The 25,693-nt window shown below is 42.7% G+C and overlaps 1 protein-coding gene across 1 annotated transcript in view; it reads right to left on the bottom strand.

Annotated features, from left to right (window-relative positions):
* Nucleotides 1-25,693, bottom strand: part of zmat4a (zinc finger, matrin-type 4a) — a 159,583-nt gene that overhangs the window by 118,799 nt on the left and 15,091 nt on the right. The window contains exon 2 of the mRNA XM_014170990.2: nucleotides 5,539-5,640. Coding sequence (XP_014026465.1) covers nucleotides 5,539-5,640 — 102 coding nt within the window. The remainder of the gene's footprint in view (nucleotides 1-5,538; nucleotides 5,641-25,693) is intronic.

Raw genomic sequence — 25,693 nt, 5'->3', positions numbered from 1 at the left:
TAAAACCAAACTGTAACTAAACAGTAAAAAAAAACATTCTAAAAACATAATTCCACTTTGATATGATGGGGTATGATATGATGTGTGTAGGCCAGTGACACAAAATCAAAATGTAATCAATTTTAAATTCAGGCTGTATTACAACAAAATGTGGAAAACGTAATGGGGTGCGAATACTTTCTGAAGGCACTGTACATAGTGCACTACTTTTGACCTATAGGCTCAGGTCAAAAGTAGTGCACAATAAAGGGAATAGGGTGCCCTTTAGGACAGAACCAGGGTATCCAGATTGGCCATCAAATTCCACTGAATGCCACTGCTGCTGGAAAAACAATACAAAAACAATTGTGTGCTATTGTCATTGTAAAACCCGGGTGCTATTCTGCACTGGAAACAAAACGTGTAAATCAGGTGGTGCATGCCCTGCAAAATCTCATGTACAATACAGCTGCTGTGCGATACAGCCTATTTGTTGCCCTAAACAAAGAAAAAAAGAAAAGTCTAAGAAGTGCTGACAATTTGCAGCTGACAGGCAGAATTCCCAGCGATGGAGAATTAGATTATTCTAACCAAAGTAAAGTAAAATACATGGTACTGTAATCTGTGGAAAATATACAGGGTGTGGCAGGTAATTGTCCTGAAACTGAAATTACTAAAGAATAATTATCTTTAAAGCACTGGATCCTATCATGTACAGTAGATGCGCTGGGATTTCTCACTTGGGTCTAGTTCTAATCAGCTGCAAGTCAATTTCATTACCATAAACAAGCAAATACAGCTTGAAGCAATGGGATATTATTAGATATGTGTGAAACCACAGCAGGAATTGCATGGAGGTTGAAAGTTGCATAAAGGTTGAACTTACTGCAATACTGCTGTACCTAGGCCTATACCTCCTGAGTCCTATCAACACATGCTAAACCCATTACATTTATTTGAGGATCAAAGGCATAATTAAGTCTGGATACTAAATGTCCCCATATTCCCTATATACTGTAGTTCTCTACTTTTGATCAGGGCCAATAGGACTCTGGTCAAAAGTAGTGCACTCTATAGGGAATAGGGTGCCATTTGGGACCCATGATAAATGTGACCCGGCGGAGAGAATAATTCTTTGAACTGTAGGACCAGACCATTCGGATCCCCTCTACATCAGACCTATGGCTTTGATGTGTTTGAAGTGGAGATTAACAGCTCAATGCAATGCTGAAATAATGAAGTTTTCAATCTCAACTTGAAAAGGCATAGCCTGCATCAATCTCAACGTTAGGATTCAAGTCAAGGGTGCATTACGTCAACCAGGTTTCTTTTCGACAATTGAAATTCTGAGTTTGCATTACACAAGGAAACCTTGTTAAACTCAGGAAGAGTATTTTAACGTTTTCAAACGTACAACATCGGATTAAAGGAGAAAATACCATACGTAGTCGGAAAGTTCAAACGAAGCATAAACAACATATCTACTAATCTAAGGCATAAGACAATTTACGGCACAAGAGTGTCTCTCTCTCTCTCTCTCTCCGAACAAACACAGGATAAACTCTGTGACTGGAAGAAAGTTGTGTGACACTTGCCTGTTTTCCTCATTGAGTCTTCTTCGTCACTATGCCCCAAACAAGTCACATTGCATTAGAGGCAGAGGCTTCTTAGATCACAGATACACTACATATGCAGGAGGCAACAGGCCAAGTGGTGCAGTCACAACACAGCAGACAATAACTAAATGAATATTTTACACAGTGGGGTACAACTACTTCCTGCTCTCAGAGATCCCATCCTCAGCACTTTGGTTCTGTTGTTACCCATGGTCAGTTCACATTACTACCACACTGGACTGCACTGCACTGCACCACAGTGTAATCCAGGGGCGCAACTTTGGTTTTTGAAGTGGGGGGGACATAATGATTATTATTATTATACATTTTTTATCCAGTCGGATAAACATTCCAAACAGCCTACAAACTTCGGAGGCGTCCGCATGGTTCTAAAGCACTGTTTCCTCGTTTTGTATCACATTCCAATGATAAAACTGGGGGGGGGGGACAAAAATGCAATTTCAGAATGTGGTGTCCCCAGTGAAAGTGCACCCCTCTAACTCTCTCTCGCTTTCTCTCTTTTCTCTCTTCTCTCAGAGGACCTGAGCACTAGGACCATGCCTCAGGACTACCTGGCCTGATGACTCCTTGCTGTCCCCAGTCCACCTGCTGTCCCCAGTACACCTGCTGCTGCTCCAGTTTCAACTGTTCTGCCTGCGGCTATAGAACCCAGACCTGTCACCAGACGTGCTACCTTGACCCGGACCTGCTGTTTTCGACTCTCTCTCTCTACCGCACCTGCTGTCTCTACTGTAGCTCTGAATGCTCGGCTATGAAAGGCCAACCGACATTTACTCCTGAGGCGCTGACCTGTTGCACCCTCTACAACCACTGTGATTATTATTATTTGACCCTGCTGGTCATCTATGAACCTTTGAACATCTTGACTATGTACTGTTATAATCTCCACCCGGCACAGCCAGAAGAGGACTGGCCACCCCTCAGAGCCTGGTTTCTCGTTAGGTTTCTTCCTAGGTTCCGGCGTTTAGAGGGAGTTTTTCCGAGCCACCGTGCTTCTACATCTGCATTGCTTGCTGTTTGGGGTTTTAGGCTGGGTTTCTGAATAGCACTTTGTGACATTGGCTGATGTAAAAAGGGCTTTATAAATACATTTGATTGATTGATTGATTGATTGACTGACTGACTGACTGACTGATTGATTGATTGATTGATTGATTGATTGATTGGTGTAATCCTCATCTTCATTTAATCCCAGCAGACTAAATACAGTCGGTCCTCATCCTCACTCAACCCCAATGGACTGCACACTGTCTGAACTCTGAACATAGTTTGTCTCATATTAACACAGACTAATCAGAGAATGGGGGATACAATTATTTGGGAGTAATACATGATCTAAAACATGATCAAAGTATATATGGCTGATTCCTCACGAAACTATAACAAAAAAAGACCATGACTTTTGGGGGTTTTCACTACATTTAATCCATTGAAGGTTCCTTTAAAGGAAGGAATGTTGACATATATTTGATATTTGTATATTAAAGCATTATTGAGAAATAATTTATTGAAGTTGGAATATTTGTGACATTTTGGCCTTACTCTGGTCTCCTTTAAGACTCCATAATATTTCATCTGTATGTGCCACAAAGTAAAAGTTAGTGTTATTTGAAGATTTACAGCTCGCTCTGTAATATGAGCAGTATTATCATTTCAATAACACATTTCTTATAGAAATGTATTAATATTTTTGATTTGGCTAACTTTTAAATGTATTTTATCTTTATTTAACTAGGCAAGTCAGTTAAGAACAAATTCTTATTTTCAATGACAGCCTAGGAACAGTGGGTTAACTGCCTTGTTCAGGGGCAGAACAACAGATTTGTACCTTGTCAGCTCGGGGGTTCAAACTTGCAACCTTGCGGTTACTAGCCCAAGGCGCTAACCACTAGGCTACCCTGCCGCCCCATTGTTGAGCACAATATACTCTACGGGCATATCAAAGTTCCAGAGTGGGACCTCCATGAGTTTTTTTTAAAAGTTATGGCCCATTTTATACAAAGACATTGTTATAGTAGGCAATGTAACCAATCACAGCCCTCCTTTTACTTTTATCATCGCACATCCTGCAAATTATCAGCTGAGGGCAGCCATTTTGAATACATTTTTCACGTTCACTCTGTTGGTAATGTTTACAAATTGGATCATAACTCTAAAAGAAGCAGATAGTCCCATAGGGTATATTATATTTGAAAATATATAGAAAAATTTGCCAAACAACAAACTCATTTTTTCTATAATCATGTTTGTATTTTTTTGTTTTATATTCATAAATGTATGTAAGAAATGTGTTATTGAAATAAAAAAACTACTCATAAAAAAAAAAACTACTCATATTACTGAGAAAGTGGTAAAGCTTCATATGACACCAACGTTTGCTTTGTAGCACCTACAGATTAAACATTATGGAGTCTTGAAAGAGGCCTGAGTGAGGCCAAAATGTCACAAATATTCCAACTTCAATTATTCAGAAATTATGCTTTAAGATACAAATGCCAAATATATGTCAACAATCCTTCCTCCAAAGGACCCTTCTATGGATTACATGTAGTAAAAATCCCCGAAATCGCAGTCTTTTTTTGTTCCAGTTTCATGAGGAATCACTCAGATAGCACATTTCATAGCTATCAGAAATAGCAGTATCGAGTGTAACGTTTCATCAGAGCGATCAGGAATAGTTGCAACGGTAGCAAACTCAGTGACCAACGGTCCGTTGTGGGCAGGGCAAGCACTCGGATAAAAACTTAAACCGCATGAAGGAAGTGTTATATGAGTCCATTCAGCTCCCATTATTCCTGATGTCCATACCATGGGCCCTGCAGTCAGACGCTGTGTTCTGGCCATCTGACTCTGTGTGACAGTGAGTGAAAGGCGGCATCTGGAGTACAGAAGAGACCAGTTACCTCCCTTTAGCCAGCCGCTGTGCTTGGACTAGAATGAAACAAGTGCCGGAACACATTTTCATTTGAAATAATCTGAGCCCTTCTACTGTACAAGCATTTTGCTACACCCGCAATAACATCTGCTAAATATGTGTATGTGCCATATAACATTTGATTTGATTTGTATAAGAGGTGAAGGTAGTCAAGCAGAAGTGAGCACTGGCCAAACTCAAGCACTGCTGAAACACACGGATAGAGAACCTCTTCTGCAATCTCTGGTTGTCGACAAACCTGGTGGTCATGGAGGGCGATGGGGCCTGGCAGTGTTTGCTGTTCGTCAGCACTTTAACTTAATAATTAAGAATAATTGGGTGAATCCAGGTGAGTCGTGCTTATTGACATTTTAAAAATGCAGCCCTCTGCCGTTTGCGATTGCTGCTGCTGCTGAGCGGTGCTGACTGACACAGAACAAACAGTATGACCTAAGCCTTGGTTAATAATGGTTGGATTGTCTGGTAAACGGATGAGGGATGTGCTGGTGGTTGGTTTAGCCATAGCACTGCCACCCTCAGACCACCCTGTAGCTCAGTTGGTAGAGCATGGTGTTTGCAACGCCAGGGTTGTGGGTTCGATTCCCACGGGGGGCCAGCAACAAAAAAAAATGTATGAAATGTATGCATTCACTACTGTAAGTCGCTCTGGATAAGAGCGTCTGCTAAATGACTAAAATGTAAAAAATGTAAAAATCTATGGCCCCTGGAGACTGGGGTTCGATCCCTGACTAAACCTCTGTCTCCCTTGCTCATCTTGACAAGACAGACTAATACGAACGTTGGCCGTGCACAGCGGGCGGATGTCCTATTGCCTCTCACCACAGAACATCGACTATTATTCTACATGATGAATGAATCACCACAGTTTGTTGACACCCAGCAGGTGATCTACTGCGTACAACTGATGTTCATTGTGGTGTGTCTGGTCTCTAACTCTGCATGGTGGGGGTTGAGAAGTATTCATGTAGAATAATAAGTATTCCTCACCTCATAGTGGGCAACCCTCTGGGACTCGGAGATGAGCTGAGCGCTGCACACTTTACAGTAGGTGTCTGTGAAAAGCCCTTGGTCCACTTCTGTAGACTTCATCTAGTGGGAGTGAGGACAAACAACAGCATGAAACATAACACTGGGTTTGAGGCATTTCAAATGAGGAACTCCGTGTAAGATGATATAAATGTGAAATTGCAGGATATAATATGCCTGAATGCTTCAAGTGCAATGAAGGGACATAATGGAGCAACTAAATGAAAATGTAATTTCATACTTTGATAGCTGTTTAATCAATATTTCATTATATCAAGCACTGTGATGGCAGTAACAAATGCAGAGTAGGTTTTTTCTTCCATCCAGCAGGAAGTCATAACTGAATTTTATGTTGAATCAATAAACCCATTTTCAGGTAGCAGTTCGAAACCACGTCAAGGAAATAGTAAATAAATCAACACGACTGAGAGCCCTGATAGTATTTATCTTGGAAATTCGCAAGGGATAATCAACGAGGGGCTATGTGTTCTCTGGAAAATAATGCACAACGTGGAAGGTGTGTTGCACGACATGTTAGCGAAGTGGAACTCACCTTCCACGGAGTTGCATTTTTTTCCAGACAACTCATAGAGCCCTAAATTGATTATCCCTTTTATACCAGGGCTATTAATTAACATATTTGCCAGTAGAAATGTATCAATTTGCCAGTAGAAATGTGACAACATCCACTGAAGTAGCTATCAAGTTTACTAACTAGCTAGATCGCTACTATTGCCTTGGTAACCAAACCATCATCCTAGCTTGCTATTATGAAAATCGAATTCAACAATGCCAATAATGTTTTCAATTCAACATTTGCTTTCAAAAGCAGCTCAAAAATAGAACATGTAAGAATTAACTTCATAACCCCTGAATTATACCGTGCAATTATACTGTGCGTTATAGGGAAATAATGCATGCTCTTGAATGCCCTTCAAGCCAATCAGAAACGATTATTCATCAACGGTGTGGTATAATTAAGCAATAAGGCACGAGGGGGTGAGGTATATGGCCAATATACCACAGCTAAGGGCTATTCTTAGGAACCGTGGTATATTGGCCATAAACCACAAACCCCCTAGGTACCTTATTGCTATTATAAACTGGTTATCCACGTAATTAGAGCAGTAAAAATAAATGTTTTGTCATACCCGTGGTATATGGTCTGATATACCCTAGCTTTCAGCCAATCTGCATTCAGGGCTCAAACCACCAAGTTTATAAATATAAATAAATGATTGAACTTCAACTGGCGGAGATTGGAAAGGGACGGCAAGATGCTCTTTGAGGGGTCGGACTGCACCCTTTCAGCTCTTGATCTCTCCCTCTCGTCTCTCTACTTCTGCTCTGCTCTCTCTATTATTAATTCAGCCATGCTTTCATTAGAGAGCCCACATTGCATATTTGGGAACACTCATGCTCAGCTCATCCTTATTGACTTTGTGGAGTCTTCATTAGGCACGACATGACAGAAGAGCAGAGAGGTCAAGGAGGTATAAAGTATGGTAACCCTTTTGGGCCCCTAATATCTCTCCCTATAAAGTGTAAGGACAAAGACAAATAGGGGAGAAAAATTGAACTGATTATAATACCCGGTTACTTAAACTTCAATCATTGAACGATACAAGTGAAACGTTTCTCTAAAACAATCAATAATTGTCTGCAGTGTGATTTTACGGCCAGGTTATGTGACCTGAGTGTGATCTGTAATGAGTAATAATCATGTGGCTCACCATCTTTAATTGGCTCTGTTTCCAGAAAATTGACCAAGTCTCCCTCAGAAATTCTACTCTTCCCAGAGGCAATTCTAATGACTTGAGCAGTGGTCAGCAGGAGAGACCAGGGCTGCATCCCAAATGCGTCCAAAATGGCACCCCAGAGTCAAAAGTAGTCCACTATATAGGGGAGAGGGTACCATTTTATTTGATTTGTGATGCAAAAGCTATAATCTTTTAAACTCTTAGCACCCCATACAGTATGTATGCCTACATACTATACTTTAAGGACAACATTTAAAGGGAAATATCACCACATACCTAAATAATCTGAGCTCAATCAAAAATGGAAAAATATCCCTTATGTCTGTAATGTCTTTATACAAAGGTTTAGGCATATCCAGTTATTTGTCTGATGTATGGTTATCCCAAATTGATGCATGCATACCTTATTGCCATCTCCAAATCACTAGCCTAAATTAAACAAATAGGCTGACATAACACCTGTTTAGGAAAAGCAGTTGTGTACGTGTTGACCTACAGGAAATAGCAGGTATACGGTCTGGCGATAAACTTTTCTGATTTAGGGCGGCCTATATAATTCTCTCCTTTTTCTATTTCTATCCATCATTATGTGTAAATAAATCATGAGCCCGGGGATGGAGCCAGTTGCTCCAGATTATTTATTTGTGTAGCCTGGAGTAACAGATACAGCAAATGAATCAAATAAACAATAAGAAAGGTGAGGAGGAGTGAGGAATGTGTTAGAGGACAAAGGCAATAAGTAATCTCCGTAAACTCCTCGATACAGTGGCGTAGGATACATCACCGCAGCCCTCCATTTTTTTTTGAAATGATAGGAAATTAGCTTTAAAACTGAAAATATTCTCCCTCAGCCTCATGGCAAAATGTGTAGAATAGCATGAGATTAGCTATAAACCTACATATTTTTCTCTCTTCATGGCAAAATGTGTAGAATTGCAAGAAGTGAGCTGTTTTCCTAAATATAATTGTTTTCCTAACTGCACTACGCCTTTGCCTCGATACAGATTTTAGGATTCACATAATTCAATTAAAATTGCTTTGTCTGGTTGTCACCAGTGTGGTAAAGTGTGGAGTTAGGCACTTGCTCGCGGGCATGTTTCAGAGCTGAAGGACAGGGGTGTATTGATTATGCTGATTCTGTTGGAAAGCTTTTATTCTGTTGCAAAACGTTTTGCATCAGAAACCGTTTACTCCAAACGGAAAACGGTTTGTAATGAAAACAAGAGGTTTTATTAGACAAATTCAGGTAGGTTCCTTCCGTTTGGATCTTGAACGGTAAATGGTTTTTATTGCAAGACGTAATGAATACACCCCTCGTGGAGGAGGCAGGGTTGCAGGCAAAACAGGATATACAAATAACATCTTCAGGTAGTAACTTTAAAAGAAAAGGCCTAGCTCATTCATCAGAACATAAATCAATGTCACGCCGATAGGTTACTTAGCATCACTTCAGATACTTATGAAACAACACCAATTAAGCGAGTGTTTGCACCATACCAAATAAAAGTTCAGTACAAGCTGTTCAAAGTTAAAGTTCTCTTTAGTGCAGTGGGTTGGCTGGCCAAACAGCTCACACACAGCCAGCGTTTGTGTCCTCTCACATGGTTATGGTGCCCACAGGAGTTGTTCTTTGTTGGGCTTTAACGACAATTGGCATCCAATATTAATAGTGCACTACAGACACCAAATGTTTTACTTCTTCTCTCACAGGTTGGATTGCAAGACGCACCCCAGATAAACAAAGATATATGAAAGAAACAAAAAGCAAAAACCACCCCCAAACAACATACAGTATAATACAATACCCACCCCATCCCACTAACAATGTACATTTTCTGTGACCTGCGTTCTACTTGAGTCGCACAATTCATGCCCATCGCGATGAAGGCCAGGAACATGGGTTTTTCAATGCACAGTTGCTGTGGTCCACAAGTTAAAATGGGAACAATCCCTGGGTTTATGTAACAGTCTGTTCTAATCTTGGTAACCCTCTGAATTATTTCATTTGAATTATCCCATTAAATCATAGTACAGGATGAACTTGTTCCAGACTGCCTTTTCACCTTTTGGCATTTTGTGTTGCTTGTTCTTGAAAATAATGTGACCTTGGCTCTGAGTTGCAGCTAGCGGCAGGCGGCACAGTGCCTGGAAGCTGTTGCATCAGCAGGGGAGGGAGGCTGGCATTCAGAGCTCCAGTGTGGAATAGGAGAGGAGCGGAGGGCTAAAGCACCCAACTGACGGGAACGAGGAAAAAACCTGTCAGATCCCAGAGTGTCTGACTGCCGCAGAACTAACCAATCCCCCCTCCCCCCTGTCTGGTAATCGGCTGAGAGCAGCACCATTTTGCTGGACCAAGTAGACAGTGAGTGCAAATTCCACAGGACAAACACCATAAATGATAGGTTTTAAGAGGCTATCGGCTCTCCTCAGCCCCTCTCCTCTGCCTGTCTCAGCTCTCTGTATGTCTCAGCTTAGCAAAGCAGATAATGTAGAGATGCATTATTAATCATTCTGCTTGCATCCCAAATGGCATCCTACTCCCAATATAGTGCACTATATAGAGCCCTACGCTCTGGTAAAATGTAGTGCACTATGTAGGGAATAGGATGCCATTTGGGACACAGCCTCTACCAACACTGTTTGGAAAGCAAAAGCATCAGTGGGCAGCAAGGTCTGAGGAGCATCTTGTCTTAGTCCCCTCCTCGACAGCATTGTTGGCCAGATACCAGTGGGCGTCTGGGCACCGACATTGTCTTTGTCCATCAGCATTAGCGTCATTTAATGCCAGAGCTACAAGCCTCTCTCCCTCTCTGACCCTGGAATGTCTAAAAGAAAACACCATTGGTTGTGTCCCTAATGGAACCCTATTCCCAATATAGTGCACTACTTTGGTCAAAAGTATACTAAATAGGGTATGGGGTGCCATTTGAGCCAGTCATTTTGTGTGAAACGGAACAAGGCTCCTAGGAGCTATGCACACACAGCACACCACTGCTCAGTGCACGCAATTAGCATGTTCCAGTTCTCCCTCCTTGACAATCAATTCATTACGTCAATGGATTTTGCTGTCGGATACAGAGCTATAATTACAGTGGGTTGAATATTATAAATGAGATGCCGAAAAATATTCATTTTAAATCGATAAGAGAGGATGCAAAGACATCTCGCTCTCTGAGAAATTGTAGGTCTCTTTTGTACGCACTGCTCAGTATCTCATCACAGCAGCTGCCATTGTCTGCATCATTAGAGTTACCACTCAGTACTACAACAGGTTATTTCAGGGCATATTGGCAATTTTGACTAAAAACAATGTAGGAACTGAGGTGTGAGAATAAGCACTGTGCTGCATTTGAGCTAAATGGGTCTGGATTGCCTTATGCTGACAATCAAATTAGCAGGAGTGTCGCCTGCCTCTCATACCCTGCTTCTCTCTCCACACTGTTTACTCCCATGCTCTGACTGACCGGGAACTGTCAGCGGCAAATCAGTCGGAGCATGGCCTGTGTAGCTGGAGAGAGAAAGAAAGAGAGACAGAAAGAAAAAGAGATTGAGTGAAACAAGGAGAGAGAGAAACAGAGAGAGAAACAGAGAGAGAGAGAGAGAGAGAGAGAGAGAGAGAGAATAGAGAGAAAGACAGAGAGAGACAGAAACATCTGGATAAAGAGAGAGGGTTAGTGCAGAGATTACAGAGGGCAGTGTGGCAGAAGCGACTGGCAGATGTTGGGGTTATAAAAGGTGGGCTGTAATTCATAATGGAAGGTGTTAAGCTGTAAAGCTGGACAAGAGTCCAAGCGGACATCGACATGTGCTGCCGATTCACATTTGGCTGTCGTCAAGGTGCCCCTTCTGGCTGAGAAAAGGTTTGACACTGCAGTCTGATTCATTCAGCAGCTACAGGGGCCAGGACCACACAGAGAGATAAGAAGAGACGACTAGACTGTCCTGGGCTAGGCAATCTCTCTCTTTTTTCTCTCACTCTCTCTGTCTCCCCTCTCTTGCTCTCTCTCTATATATCCATCTATCTACGTTATTCTCAAAGAGGGGAAAGATACATCTACACATAGAGAAAAATGTTCACAAGGAATACTATGCTTGGAATAATAGAAAAACATATATATATATATTTTAAATAATTATTTAACCTTTATTTAACCAGGTAGGCTAGTTGAGAACAAGTTCTCATTTGCAACTGCGACCTGGCCAAGATAAAGCACAGCAATTCGACACATACAACAACACAGAGTTACACATGGAATAAACAAAACATACAGTCAATAATACAGTAGAACGAAAGAAAACAAAAAGTCTATATACAGTGAGTGCAAATGAGGTAAGTTAAGGCAATAAATAGGCCATGGTGGCGAAGTAATTACAATATAGCAATTAAACACTGGAATGGTAGATGTGCAGAAGATAAATGTGCAAGTAGAGATACTGGGGTGCAAAGGAGCAAGATAAATAAATAAATACAGTATGGGGATGAGGTAGGTAGATAGATAGGCTGTTTACAGATGGGCTATGTACAGGTGCAGTGATCTGTGAGCTGCTCTGACAGCTGGTGCTTAAAGATAGTGAGGGAGATATGAGTCTCCAGCTTCAGAGATTTTTGCAGTTCGTTCCAGTCATTGGCAGCAGAGAACTGGAAGGAAAGACGACCAAAGGAGGAATTGGCTTTGGGGGTGACCAGTGAGATATACCTGCTGGAGCGTGTGCTACGAGTGGGTGCTGCTATGGTGACCGGTGAGCTGAGATAAGGCAGGGATTTACCAAGCAGAGACTTGTAGATAACCTGTAGCCAGTGAGTTTGGCAACGAGTATGAAGCGAGGGCCAACCAACGAGAGCGTACAGGTCGCAATGGTGGGTAGTGTATGGGGCTTTGGTGACAAAACTAATGGCACTGTGATAGACTGCATCCAGTTTGTTGAGTAGAGTGTTGGAGGCTATTTTATAGATGACATCACCGAAGTCGAGGATCGGTAGAATGGTCAGTTTTACGAGGGTATGTTTGGCAGCATGAGTGAAGGATGCTTTGTTGCGATATAGGAAGCCGATTCTAGATTTAATTTTGGATTGGAGATGCTTAATGTGAGTCTGGAAGGAGAGTTTACAGTCTAACCAGACACAAAGGTATTTGTAGTTGTCCACGTAGTCTAAGTCAGAGCCGTCCAGAGTAGTGATGCTGGACGGGCGAGCAGGTGATCGGCAGTGATCGATTGAATAGCATGCATTTAGAGGAAGCTGAAAGCCGGGAAAATGTGTATACAACAACTAGAGAGTGGAAATAGTTTAGGAAGACAGAATGGAACTTTTGTTTACTGAATGATTGATTGAAAATTGTGAGTCAACAATTCAATGTAAATCATTCTCAAGGTGTACAGCGCTCTGCTCTAACTTGGTCATTTATGGATTTAGGAGAGAGTGGTACCAATATAATTCAGGGGGAAAAGGTTGGGCATTTGCTCAAATAATGTAACATAATATAATAATTTATATTATATGTGGCTGGGGAAAGCCATTGTTTGGAGTGTAAGACACGTCCCACAACCAACATTTTTAGGCTGCAGTGCCACAGCCAGCACCTAAAGCCACTCAGCCTTGTTAGGCTGCAACACACATGGGGCATGTAAGGTGCTGTTTCAGGCTGTATCTAGACTTGACAGTTCAGGCATCTTTTGTATTCTGACCATGGACTTCTGTTGATGGAATTCCTAACACTTCATGCGTCTACACCTACATTTAAATGTGTCTACCGTGTACACATTGTGTCCGGATTATTCAAATGCAAATATGCATTCCGCAAACGGTGGAACAGACTAAATCTGATAATAGCACAACAACAACTTGATGGCAGTAGCGAACTACTAGAGCTAACCTCTGTAGCTAGCCAGAAATCTAGCTATCAAAGCTAAAGGGATTGCAGACAGGTTAGCCTCTCGCTCCCAAAGTACACGTTTTCTGGAGACTTGAAGGCAGAATGCTGATGACATCGTATGCGCTTTCAGTAGCCTGATTGCCTCCAGACTGAGGAGAAAGCTGCACACAATGTGACTTTTGTGCGTCTAGACCTATATTTTTGATGCAATCTTCGTATTTAGATAGCGGAAGTCGCATGTAAGTGTCAAGTGTAGACATAGCCTCAATTCAGCAAAGGAGAAGCTCCTGGCTGGACGCCGGAGGCTGAGCTTGCAGGGCATTTGGTGGAAGCCCACGGACATTGACTTATGTTGGCAGAAAATCACAATCTATTTAATCTTCGAAGATAAGTTAAGTTTATCCCCTGTGTGTGGGAGTGTTTTGATGGACAGTTTATCTTCCTTTTTGTGAACCCTTTTATTTATGAACCCTTTTATTTTATGTCCGGACCTCTGGCAGTCTCTATGGGGGTACCACAGGGTTCAATTCTTGGGCCAACTCTTTTCTCTGTATACATCAATGATGTCGCTCTTGCTGCTGGTGAATCTCTGATCCACCTCTACGCAGACGACACCATTCTGTATACTTCTGGCCCTTCTTTGGACACTGTGTTAACAACCCTCCAGACGAGCTTCAATGCCATACAACTCTCCTTCGGTGGTCTCCAATTGCTCCTAAATACAAGTAAAACTAAATGCATGCTCTTCAACCGATCGCTGCCTGCACCTGCCCGCCTGTCGAGCATCACTACTCTGGACGGTTCTGACTTAGAATTTGTGGATAACTACAAATACCTAGGTGTCTGGTTAGACTGTAAACTCTCCTTCCAGACTCACATCAATCATCTCCAATCCAAAGTTAAATCTAGAATTGGCTTCCTATTTCGCAACAAAGCATCCTTCACTCATGCTGCCAAACATACCCTCGTAAAACTGACCATCCTACCAATCCTCGACTTCGGCGATGTCATTTACAAAATAGCCTCCAATACCCTACTCAACAAGCTGGATGCAGTCTATCACAGTGCCATCCGTTTTGTCACCAAAGCCCCATACACTACCCACCACTGCGACCTGTACGCTCTCGTTGGCTGGCCTTCGCTTCATAATCGTCGCCAAACACATTGGCTCCAGGTCATCTACAAGACTCTGCTAGGTAAAGTCCCCCCTTATCTCCGCTCACTAGTCACCATAGCAGCACCCACCTGTAGCACGCGCTCCAGCAGGTATATCTCTCTGGTCACCCCTAAAGCCAACTCCTCCTTTGGTCGTCTCTCCTTCCAGTTCTCTGCTGCCAATGACTGGAACGAACTACAAAAATCTCTGAAACTGGAAACACTTATCTCCCTCACTAGCTTTAAGCACCAGCTATCAGAGCAGCTCCCAGATCACTGCACCTGTACATAGCCCATCTATAATTTAGCCCAACTACTACCTCTTCCCCTACTGTATTTATTCATTTTATTTATTATTTTGCTCCTTTGCACCATATTATTTATATTTGAACTTTGAACTTTCTTCAAATTATAATTCTACCATTCCAGTGTTTTACTTGCTATACTTTATTTACTTTGCCACCATGGCCTTTTTTTGCCTTTACCTCCCTTATCTCACATAATTTGCTCACATTGTATATAGTCTTATTTTTGTCTACTGTATCATTGATTGTATGTTGTTTTACTCCATGTGTAACTCTGTGTTTTTGTATGTTGTCGAACTGCTTTGCTTTATCTTGGCCAGGTCGCAATTGTAAATGAGAACTTGTTCTCAACTTGCCTACCTGGTTAAATAAAGGTGAAATAAAAATAAATAAATAAAAATTTAGATAAATATGCATTGAACCTTTGTCATTGTTTCTCATCATTGCCATCCTACCAGCCACGCCTAGTGAGTCATTACATATGTAACACTTGAATTAAACTTCAGTTGTTGACTGACCATCCATACACTTCTAACATCTTTTGAAATGGTTACATTAGTATTAACAGTTTAATTTCAAGAGCTCAAAAAGCAAACTTGCCCATTTCCAAAGGTCACTGAATGAAATGAATGTTGGACTGGCTTAGCCAGCAGCATCATCTGAAATCCACAATCATTGAGGGTTAAGCTTTTAAGCCTTGAATACAGGATTGTTTCAAAATAGCTGAACTTGAAAGACTAATGGAATCTCTCTCGCTAAGCAATTGAGGAGAAAATACAAATTTGCAGTCACACAACTGTCCCATAAATCAATCCCATCCATTTGAAGAAGCTCATCTAACACCACAGAAGGGAGAGAACAAAATATTTTTACAAAAAAAAACGATTCAGAGGAGGAATTTCAAATATTCAGCTGCTAATTACCTAGTTCAGAGCTGTGTATTGTAGGATAGGCAGGCTCTACACAGGCAGGCTGACCATGCTGAGGTCTCTAGTCTAGATCAGAGTTCCAGGGTGTGTCCCAAATGGCACCTTATCCTCCTATTTAGTGCACTATTTTTGACCAGAGCCCATAAATCTCTGGTCAAAAGTAGTGCACTATAAACAGGGTGCCATTTGGGACAAAGCATCAAAGTGTCCCCTGCACAGTGCACTCTCTCTCCAGACCAGCGTTGCGTCCCAGCTGAGCTCATTACCATCGGCTGTGTCTAGTGATTCTATTTCTATGGCCTAGGCAGCAGCCATTTGATGGCAGTAGATCAGAGCAACACTGAGAGCAGAATCCGGGTTGAGAGGAAAGGGACTGATGAGGAAGAGACTGGACTGGAGCCTCTTACGCTAATCAGAGGCACTACTAGGCTGTGTACTCTGGTACAGACAACTCCAAAGCTAAAAACTTTTGTGGAGAAAACATACTTTTAAATAGTGTGATAAAACCAGTGTGGTTCATTCAATGACAAACGGCAGAAAAAAGCTCACTCTTGAGAAATATATGATGGCAGGACTGCAAATTGCCATACTGCACACATATTTGTTCTGAGGGAGATTTGGTTTAAGTGTTATACAAGATGATGTAGCTGTCTGAATTTGCGTAATGTGCCAGAGCTTTTTCCTAACGCACTTCAGTCATGTAGATGATAGGTTAAAACAGATTACATCATTTTCATAAAAAATCTATCCAATGTGTTTCACTTTTAAAAAGAAGAGCGAGCTACCACTTCAATCCAAATGAAAGAGAATATTATTGTATTTTAATGATTCCAGATCACGTCCATGGGAAAAACCCATCAGCAATAATACATTGGCCTATTGAACAGAATATTATAATCATGCTTTGTCTAGCAGGGTTGATTATAAATGAACAGCTGCTCATCCATTCCATATGCCATATTATAACTAATAAAACAGGCAATTAATTATAATAGCTAGCACTATACATGATGGAGGATTAATGAAAGAAATGTGCTCAGTTGTGCAGGATAGAGTTACAGCTATTGTATTATGTCTGAATTGAGATAAATCCAAGAGAGGATTCAGACAGCAACAGGAATATGATGACATTCTTATGTACAGTAAGCATAGTCATTCTTCAGATAGAACAGTAAACAGGTATTTTAGCATCATAGCCTTGGTACAGTATACGGCTGATATACACATGGCTGGAATGCAGTTTCAACCAATCAGCATCCAGGCTCCAAACTACCCAAAACATTTTAAGGAGGTTGGTTATTATCTATATAAGGAACAGACTCCACCACACACTGTAGCTATGTTTCCATTAACATGTCCAGGGATTTTTTGTTGACATTTAGAAAGTTCACATAGAAAATAGATGAGACAATTGCCTGCTAGGGTGCGTTTCCAGTTAACTATCTGTCAGCTGGACGTAATAGCGTCACACCTAATAAAATAACTTTTTCACAAAAACCTACAGTGTTAAATAAAATGTTTGTAGTTGGAGTGATTCCATTACCCATTTTGGCAAATTGTACGATAATACATTGGTGACAGCTGTACTGTATGCCCTTCCACCTATCTGTTTCATGTCTCATGTAGCCCACAAAAGCCAGCATGGATAGAATGCAATAATTGACTAATATTTGCCATATTCTAATAATTATCATGTGCCTAACGTATCACCACGGATAAAGCACTGCAAAGGCCGTCAAGGCTAGACAGTGTCATGGTGAAACTCGCACTTCTGTAGATCTGAAATAACTGGATGATGAAACTAGCTAGCCAACCAGAAAAGCAAGGTGAAGCATTTCAGACATTCTTGAAAGTCAGGACAATTCTTGTCCGGCAAAGAAAATCCATTTTGGTACCGCTTTAAATTATTGTCAGCTTATAAAGGCTTCATAAAGCCTTCATGATGCCTTCATAAGCACTGCATAAATGTGTTACAAAACATCTATAACTGTATGCCATGCTTTAAAAAGGCTTCATAATATGGCATAAATGTGTGACATAATCACCCATATGTCAAATGTGACATAACCCACTATGTTGGATATGATATAAACATGTGCTTTCTAAAGGGTGTTGTGCTGAAGGATGGCATATGATCTAAAGTGATGTCATGTTAGCCACATTGCTCCTAATCTATTTCCCAGACAGTCCCGCCCAAATGCACGGAAGGTCTGGTGGACCAACGCATCAAACTTGGCCATCATTAGGTTTAAAATCAAATTTTAAGAAGATAACTTGTGGAAATGGGCAGGGTTTAGCCATAATTATGACTGTCTATATTGCAGGATAAATCAATGTTAAAGTTGACATAGCTGGCCATATATGGATGTTAAATTGTACTTTATGTGTTGGTTATGTAGGCTTCTTCTAACCCATCGCTTTCTACTACATATAATAATATGATTAAATTATCTCTTTACATTAAAAACCAAACTCTATCAGAATTCCAGTCATTCCAATAAATCTTATATCGCTTGATCTTCAAGAATAGGACTTTGACATATGGAAGTATAGATTAGCCAAATTGTTTTACCAGAGCATAATTTCACGCCCTGATCTGTTTCACCTGTTCCTTTTATTGTCTCCACCCCCTCCAGGTGTCACTTATTTTCCCCAGTGTATTTATCCCTGTGTTTCCTGTCTCTCTGTGCCAGTTCGTCTTGTAAACCAGCGTTTTCCCCATTCTCTTTCTTTTTGTGTTCTCCTTTTTCTAGTCCTCCCGGTTTTGACCCTTACCTGTTTCTGAACTTTGTACCCGCCATCCTGACCATTCTGCAAGCTTTGACCACGAGCCTGTCTGCCACTTTGTACCTCCTGGACTCTGATCTGGTTTTGACCTTTTTGCCTGTCCACGACCATTCTCTTGCCTACCCCTTTGGATTAATAAACATTGTAAGACTCCAACCATCTGCCTGCTGTGTCTGCATTTGGGTCTCGCCTTGTGCCTTGATACATAACCCCAAAACTAAGGACTTATTATCCAGCCCTACTCTGTTGTTTATGATTTTGTTGTCATGGAGGACTGATTGGGATCATTGATTCAAATTGAAAAATAAATGCTGCGCTCATGGAATGGCATGCTTTGAGCAGTATTGAAAAGTGCTAGTTACATGTGAAAAATGAATGCCATGCTGCATTTGCTATAGGCCTATTGTTCACCTTTTTGTTGGTGGCACTTTGATATCTTGATAATATGCAGCTGTTTAAACGGCAAATCCACAGATGAAACAATAACAAAATGGTCGCCCCGCCTCTGTTTTGGTAAAAAGCTGAGGGATGGGCCTAGAGAAACGTAACCACTCTCAGATTAATAGACAGAGCTATGACCATCCATGACTGACCATCCATGATATAAAAATGTGTGTTTTAACTACGAGGCTATACATTGTTTACAAACATTGGAGAAAAACAAGCTTATATTTTGTGTTCTCATGGAGTGTGACAGTTGAACTAACCTCATTGCACACACCTACTCATTCCAGGGTTTTTCTTTATTTTTACTATTTTCTGCATTGTAGAATAATAGTGAAGACATCAATGAAATAACACATATGCAATCATGTACTAACCAAAAAAGTGTTAAACAAATCAAAATATATTTTATATGTGGGATTCTTCAAAGTAGCCACCCTTTGCCTTGATGACAGCTTTGCACACTCGTGTCAATCTCTCAACCAGCTTCATGAGGTAGCCACCTGGAATGCATTTCAATTAACATGTGTGCCTTGTTAAAAGTTAATTTGTAGAATTTCTTTCCATCTTTTCCTGGTCGGGCTGCTGCTCCAGTTTCAACTGTTCTACCTGTGGCTGTGGAACCCTGACCTGTTCACCGGACGTGCTACCCTGTCCCGGACCTGCTGTTTTCAACTCTCTCTCTCTCTACCGCACCTGCTGTCTCTAACTTTGAATGCTTGGCTATGAAAAGCCAACTGACATTTACTCCTGAGGTGCTGACCTGTTGCACCCTCTACAACCACTGTGATTATTATTATTTGACCCTGCTGGTCATCTATGAACCTTTGAACATCTTGGCCATGTACTGTTACAATCTCCACCCGGCACAGCCAGATTAGGACTGGCCACCTCTCAGAGCCTGGTTCCTCTCTAGGTTTCTTCCTAGGTTCCTGCCTTTATGGGGAGTTTTTCCTAGCCACCATGCTTCTACATCTGCATTTCTTGCTGTTTGGGGTTTTAGGCTGGGATTCTGTATAGCACTTTGTGACATCGGCTGATGTAAAAAGGGCTTTATAAATAAATGTGATTGATTGAAAGCATTTGAGCCAGTCAGATCTGTTGTAACAAGGTAGGGTGGTATACAGAAGATAGCCCCTATTTGGTAAAAGACCAACTCCATATTATGGCAAGCACAGCTCAAATAAGCAAAGAGAAATGACAGTCCATCATCACTTTAAGACATGAAGGTCAGTCAATCCGGATAATTTCAAGAAAGTTTCTTCAAGTGCAGTCGCAAAAACCATCAAGCGCTATGATGAAACTGGCTCTCATGAGGACCGCCACAGGAAAGGAAGACCCAGAGTTAGCTCTGCTGCAGAGGATAAGTTCATTAGAGTTACCAGCCTCAGAAATTGTTGCCCAAATAAATGCTTCACAGAGTTCAAGTAAAAGACTCTCACATTTACTCCCGCTCCCCCTCTCCGGCAGTCAACGTCGCCTGTCTACCAACCCGCCTGTCTTCTAACCACCGGTCCTGGCAACCCATCACTACGCAGACCTGGCAACCCTTCATTACGCACACCTACACCTCATTAAGCACACCTGGATGTGATCACTTCCCTGATTACTCCCCCTATGTTGTCATTTCCCGTCAGGTGTTACTATCTCTGTTTATGTTCTCATGTCTAGACGCCTCTCTTGTTTTTGTATCATTACGTCTCAAACTGCACCTGCTTCCTAATGCCCTGTGTCTCCATTACAGAATAACGCCTCATCTCATGGGAGCAGCAGTTGATCAAGGCATCTCCCAGATGGGGACGGCTATGTATGAGGTCCTCTGTGTTCTTCAACGTCTCGTCGTTGCCCAAGAGGTGTCACCCCCCCTCAGGTGGAGGATTCTCTCCTACGTGTCGACCCAGCGAGCCAATATCCCAGCCCATCCAGCAGTCCGTCCAGGTCAGCGAGGTCCGTTTGTCCCTCCTGGTCAAATACGATGGGACTCCATCAGAATGTCGTGGCTTCCTACTCCAGTGCTCCCTCTATTTCGCTCATCAGATGCGAGCCCCCACCACCGAGAGGTTCAAGGTTGCCATGGTAATTTCCCTGCTGATTGGACGGGCGTTGGAGTGGGCTACGGCCATCTGGGAGAGAGGAGAGGAGGAGCTGGATTCGTATGAGGGGTTCATGGCTCTGTTCAGGGGGGTCTTCGATCATCCACCAGGGGGCAGAGATGGAGGTGAGCGTTTTCTCCACCTACGGCAAGAAGGCCAGACCGCTGCGGAGTATGCCCTCACCTTCAGGACAGTGGCAGCATCCAGCGGATGGAATGAGCCGGCGCTCCGCACCCTATTCCGAAGAGGGTTGCGCGAGGAAATCCAGACGAGATGACACCCTCTCCTTGGACACACTTATCATGATGGCCATCCGTATGGATAGCCTTCAGCGGGAGCGTTGGTACCACCATCACCTCTCTCCCTCCTTCGTTGACCAATCTGAGTCAGAGCCTGAACCCATGGAAGTAGGGGCCACCTGCCTCCCCGTGGCTGAGCGACACCATCGGAGACAGCTGGGGCTCTGTCCCTATTGCGGACAGGATGGGAACCAGCTTCAGCAGTGTCTAATATGTACCAACCCGGGGTCCACAAGAGCGACGGTCCCGTGATCATGTTTTGGGTTTGGCATGAGTATTCCACCATCCTCATTTTCCGCCAAACCCTATCTAGAATCCATATCACTAGCTGGCTGTCCCTCATATGTTATATCTACTGCTCTAGTGGACTCTGGTGCTGCAGGGAATTTCATTGACCAGGCCCTTGCCTCCTCACTGAACATCCCTCATTTTTCCGTGAAAGTCGGAGACGATGTCCTCCGGAAGGTCATAGTGCCGGAAGACCTGCTGGAACATTGCCTCAGTGACCTGGAGAGTGGTAGGGAGACCAGAGAGAGGAATAAACCGGCATGATTTTGAAAATCTGTCCTCAACCACCAGAATGGTGGTGAAACCATCAGAGGAGGGGAGATCAGTAACAAAGTCAATGGACAGATGAGACCAGGGACGCTGAGGCACAGGAAGGGGAAGGAGCTTCCCTTCTGGAGCGTGCCGGGGGGATTTTGTTTGGGCACATACTGAACATGAGTTGTGAGCCACGTGAATAGTGAATAGTGAATAGTGCGAGTGATACCTGGGTTTCCAGTGGTGAGGGATGTGTGCGCACAGGTCAACAGCCTATCCCTTACCTCCGAGGGGATGTAGATGTGTTCAGGAGGGCAGGTAGAGGGCACGGGTTCCCTCTCCAGAGCCTGGCAGATGTCCACATCCACGTCCCAAAACACAGGGCCAACGGTAAGGGAGGGATAGGCTGGAGGCTGGTGGGCGCTACATGGACTCTCAACAGATGTGGAAGCACAAGGTGAGGGAAAGCAGGTCCTCCAGCATCCTGGTGCCCAGTCAGTGATTCTCATCCTTGACCAGGAGATGGTGGGGTTATGACGTAGAAGCCACGGGAGGTCGAGGATGACTTTGTGCGTGGGTGCAGTGATGATGAGGAAGGGAAGGCTTTCCTGGTGCAGAGGTCCCACAGTGAGGGTGAGTGGTGCTGTGATGTTTGTGACATTCCCGGATCCCAGTGGTCGACCATCCAACGCTTGAACCGGAATTTGAGAGGAGTGAAAAACTTCGGCTCATGGTCGGCCTCACTTCCGGGTACCAGCCTCAGCCCAAAGGGCAGGTGGAGAGGATGAACCAGGAGATATCAATAATAAGTGATATCCGTATCGCCGTAGACTACACCACTGCTGTCATCCTTACTTCCAAGCATTTAATCATGTTGCATAATATTTGGATGACGACAGAAGTTGCACCATTGGAATACATAGCTTGGACTGTAGCCTACAATAGTCTATTTATTGTGTCATCATAGTGGTCTCTGACTTGTGGCCAGACTCGCTCAATGATTTTAATGTCATTGAGAAAACAGAGTAGTGTCAAAGATTTGTTTTCGCAAACATCCTTTCTGAATTTAAACGTAATCCAAGAAGTAGTCATCTAGGTTTTCAAAACTATCTGTAATCTGATTACAATATTTTAGCTGGTAACGTAACGGATTACAGTTACCGTTTTTGGTAATCCCTTACAAGATTACAAAAATAACCCAATGGTTACTCTGACAGAGCTCCAGAGTTCCTCTGTGAAGATGCAAGAACCTTCCAGAAGGACAACCATCTCTGCAGCACTCCACCAATCAGACCTTTACGGTAGAGTGGCCTGATGGAAGCCACTCCTCAGTAAAAGGCACATGACAACCTGCTTGGAGTTTGCCAAAAGGCACCTAAAGGACTCTCAGACCATGAGAAACAAGATTCTCTGGTCTGATGAAACCAAGATTGAACTCTTTGGCCTGAATGCCAAGCATCACGTCTGCAGGTAACCTTGTACCATCCCTACGGTGAAGCATGGTGGTGGCAGCATCATGCTGTGGGGATGTTTTTCAGCAGCAGGGACTGGGAGACTAGTCAGGAATGAGGGCAAGATGAACGGAGCAAAGTACAGAGACCTCAGACTGGGGTAAAGGATCACCTTCCAATAGGACAACAACCCTAAGCACACAGCTGAGACAACACAGGAGTGGCTTCGGGACAAGTCTCTGAATTTCCTTGAGTGGCCCAGCCAGAGCCCGGACTTGAACCCAATCGAACATCTCTGGAGAGACCTGAAAATAGCTGTGCAGCGACGCTCCCCATCCAACCTGACAGAGCTTGAGAGGATCTGCAGAGAAGAATGGGAGAAACTCCCCAAATACAGGTGTGCTAAGCTTGTAATGTCATACCCAAGAAGATTTGAGGCTGTAATCGCTGCCAAAGGTGCTTCAACAAAGTACAGAGAAAAGGGTCTGAATACTCCCTGTAGCTCAGTTGGTAGAGCATGGTGTTTGCAACGCCAGGGTTGTGGGTTCGTTTCCCACGGGGGGCCAGCACAGAAAAAATTTATGAAATTGTATGAAATTTTAGAATAAGGCTGTAACGTAACAAAATGTGGAAAAATGTCAAGGGGTCTGAATACTTTGCGAATGTATTATTGCACACACAGTTATTGCCTGGGGACGACGTTATACCAATAAACACTTACCTTGATGAAAGGCCCAACCTAAAGACATTAAGTGTCATTCATCTGGAACCAAGTTACATGTTCCTCAGTACACAAACACAACAAAAACGAGCCATACCGCGTGGTGCTGGGCCCAGTCAGGTCTTTGATGCATTCACCCACTCTCCCGCTGAAAGATCAGCCACAAAATGTTGGCACCATCATTGTAACAGGTTGTAATCAAGCCCTGGTCTCCAGGATGGGAACAGAAGAGGAATACCTGTTGCGGTAGTCTCAGGTTAGACTAATCCAAACAATGTTGATTCTGACACACACACACACAAACGCAAGCTTTGCAGGTCCATCAACCCATTTAAATACCTCACACCCTACAGTAACTTGTGGATCATGAGAGAACCTTCATAAATCAGCAGAACGTTAATAACCTATTTATTGATGCTTTATGTAGTGTCCTGTAATACTTAGTTTGAAGTGAGACTGCTTCGGTCATTCAAAACTCCTTTGGTAATTTATAACACATACACAAATGCCTTATATCATATGATGCTCTACTTACTATAAAGTCAGACACCTTTGGTCATTAATAACCAGGGATGCATTGGTACAGTGGGCCCACGGTTCGGTATGTACCACGGATTGTGGGCCACGGCACGGTTTCGGTATCTTTATATTTATATTTAAGAAAAGTGTGCACTTGTATGACTCTCATACAGGGGACGAGTTTGCAACCCGTAGCTCTTCATCTCCCAAACCAGTACATAGTGAACTGTCACAGTGAGGTAGCTTTGAGTTGCTCTGGAGGTCCAACTATCAGTGGAGAGAGCTAGATAGGGTGTCTGTGTCAATTCATTTTCAATTTCTCTCTGTAATGTTTCATAGAGTTTGGGAATTAATTTGCTGACTGAAATGTGTGCGGGAGGGTATGGCTCACCATTAGCGCTCGCCATTGTCACGTTGGAGCTGAGAGAATATTTGTTTTTAGTTTCCCCTCTCTCATGGGGCCCCTTTAGGGAGGTTTCCTACTGAGATGTCATTGCAAATCGTCCATTGGTTGTTTATTAAGGGGGAGGGGGTTGCGGTCACTGCGGTTGCCACATTTTGGGAAATTGCTGTGGAGTAAAGTTTGTCAGCCCTCAGGAGACCCCTAATGGCCTGGGGCCCCAAGCAGTTGCCTGCCAACCCTGTTCACAAGCTGCGCGTCTGGTTCTGTGGATCTGAATGTACAACGTGCGTGTAGTCTGCAGCGCGATAAACAAGCAAGTTTTGGAAATTATAGGAAAATGACATGCATATCGTAATTCCGCAGTTCAAGTGTGCTTATTGAACCGTGGGGGCGTAACGAACGTTTCGACAACATACTGTGTACCGTTGCATCCCTAATAATAACACATACATAAAAGCTTGATGATGTAAACACAAATGTATTAACACTTAGGGAATAATCACTAACAGCTAAAACAAATAAACATTAAAGACATGTTTAAACCATACATTTCCTTTTATTTGTACATTTCTAAACAACACAAATACATGAAGTTTCAAAAAGTCGAGCAATGCAATTACATTGAAAATTACACAGGGCTGTGAATAGTGTAGCTTGTCCCTGAGTTGGAGGACAAATGTTTATTGCCTCTCTTCCTGCTGGTATGTTGGTTCCAATCTTAAAAAGTAACAACAAAGAAAGTTAGCAGGTCTGTTAGGAAATACCTTTGTCAAACCATCTGGATAAGGGCATTTCTGTGCTGCGCCAGGAACTCCAAATGGGAAGATGGGAAAC

This window comes from Salmo salar, chromosome ssa24 (assembly GCF_905237065.1).
Source record: "Salmo salar chromosome ssa24, Ssal_v3.1, whole genome shotgun sequence".
Lineage (NCBI taxonomy): Eukaryota > Metazoa > Chordata > Actinopteri > Salmoniformes > Salmonidae > Salmo > Salmo salar.
The sequence above is the reverse complement of the archived record's forward strand: the minus strand, read 5'-3'. Positions and strand labels throughout refer to the sequence as shown.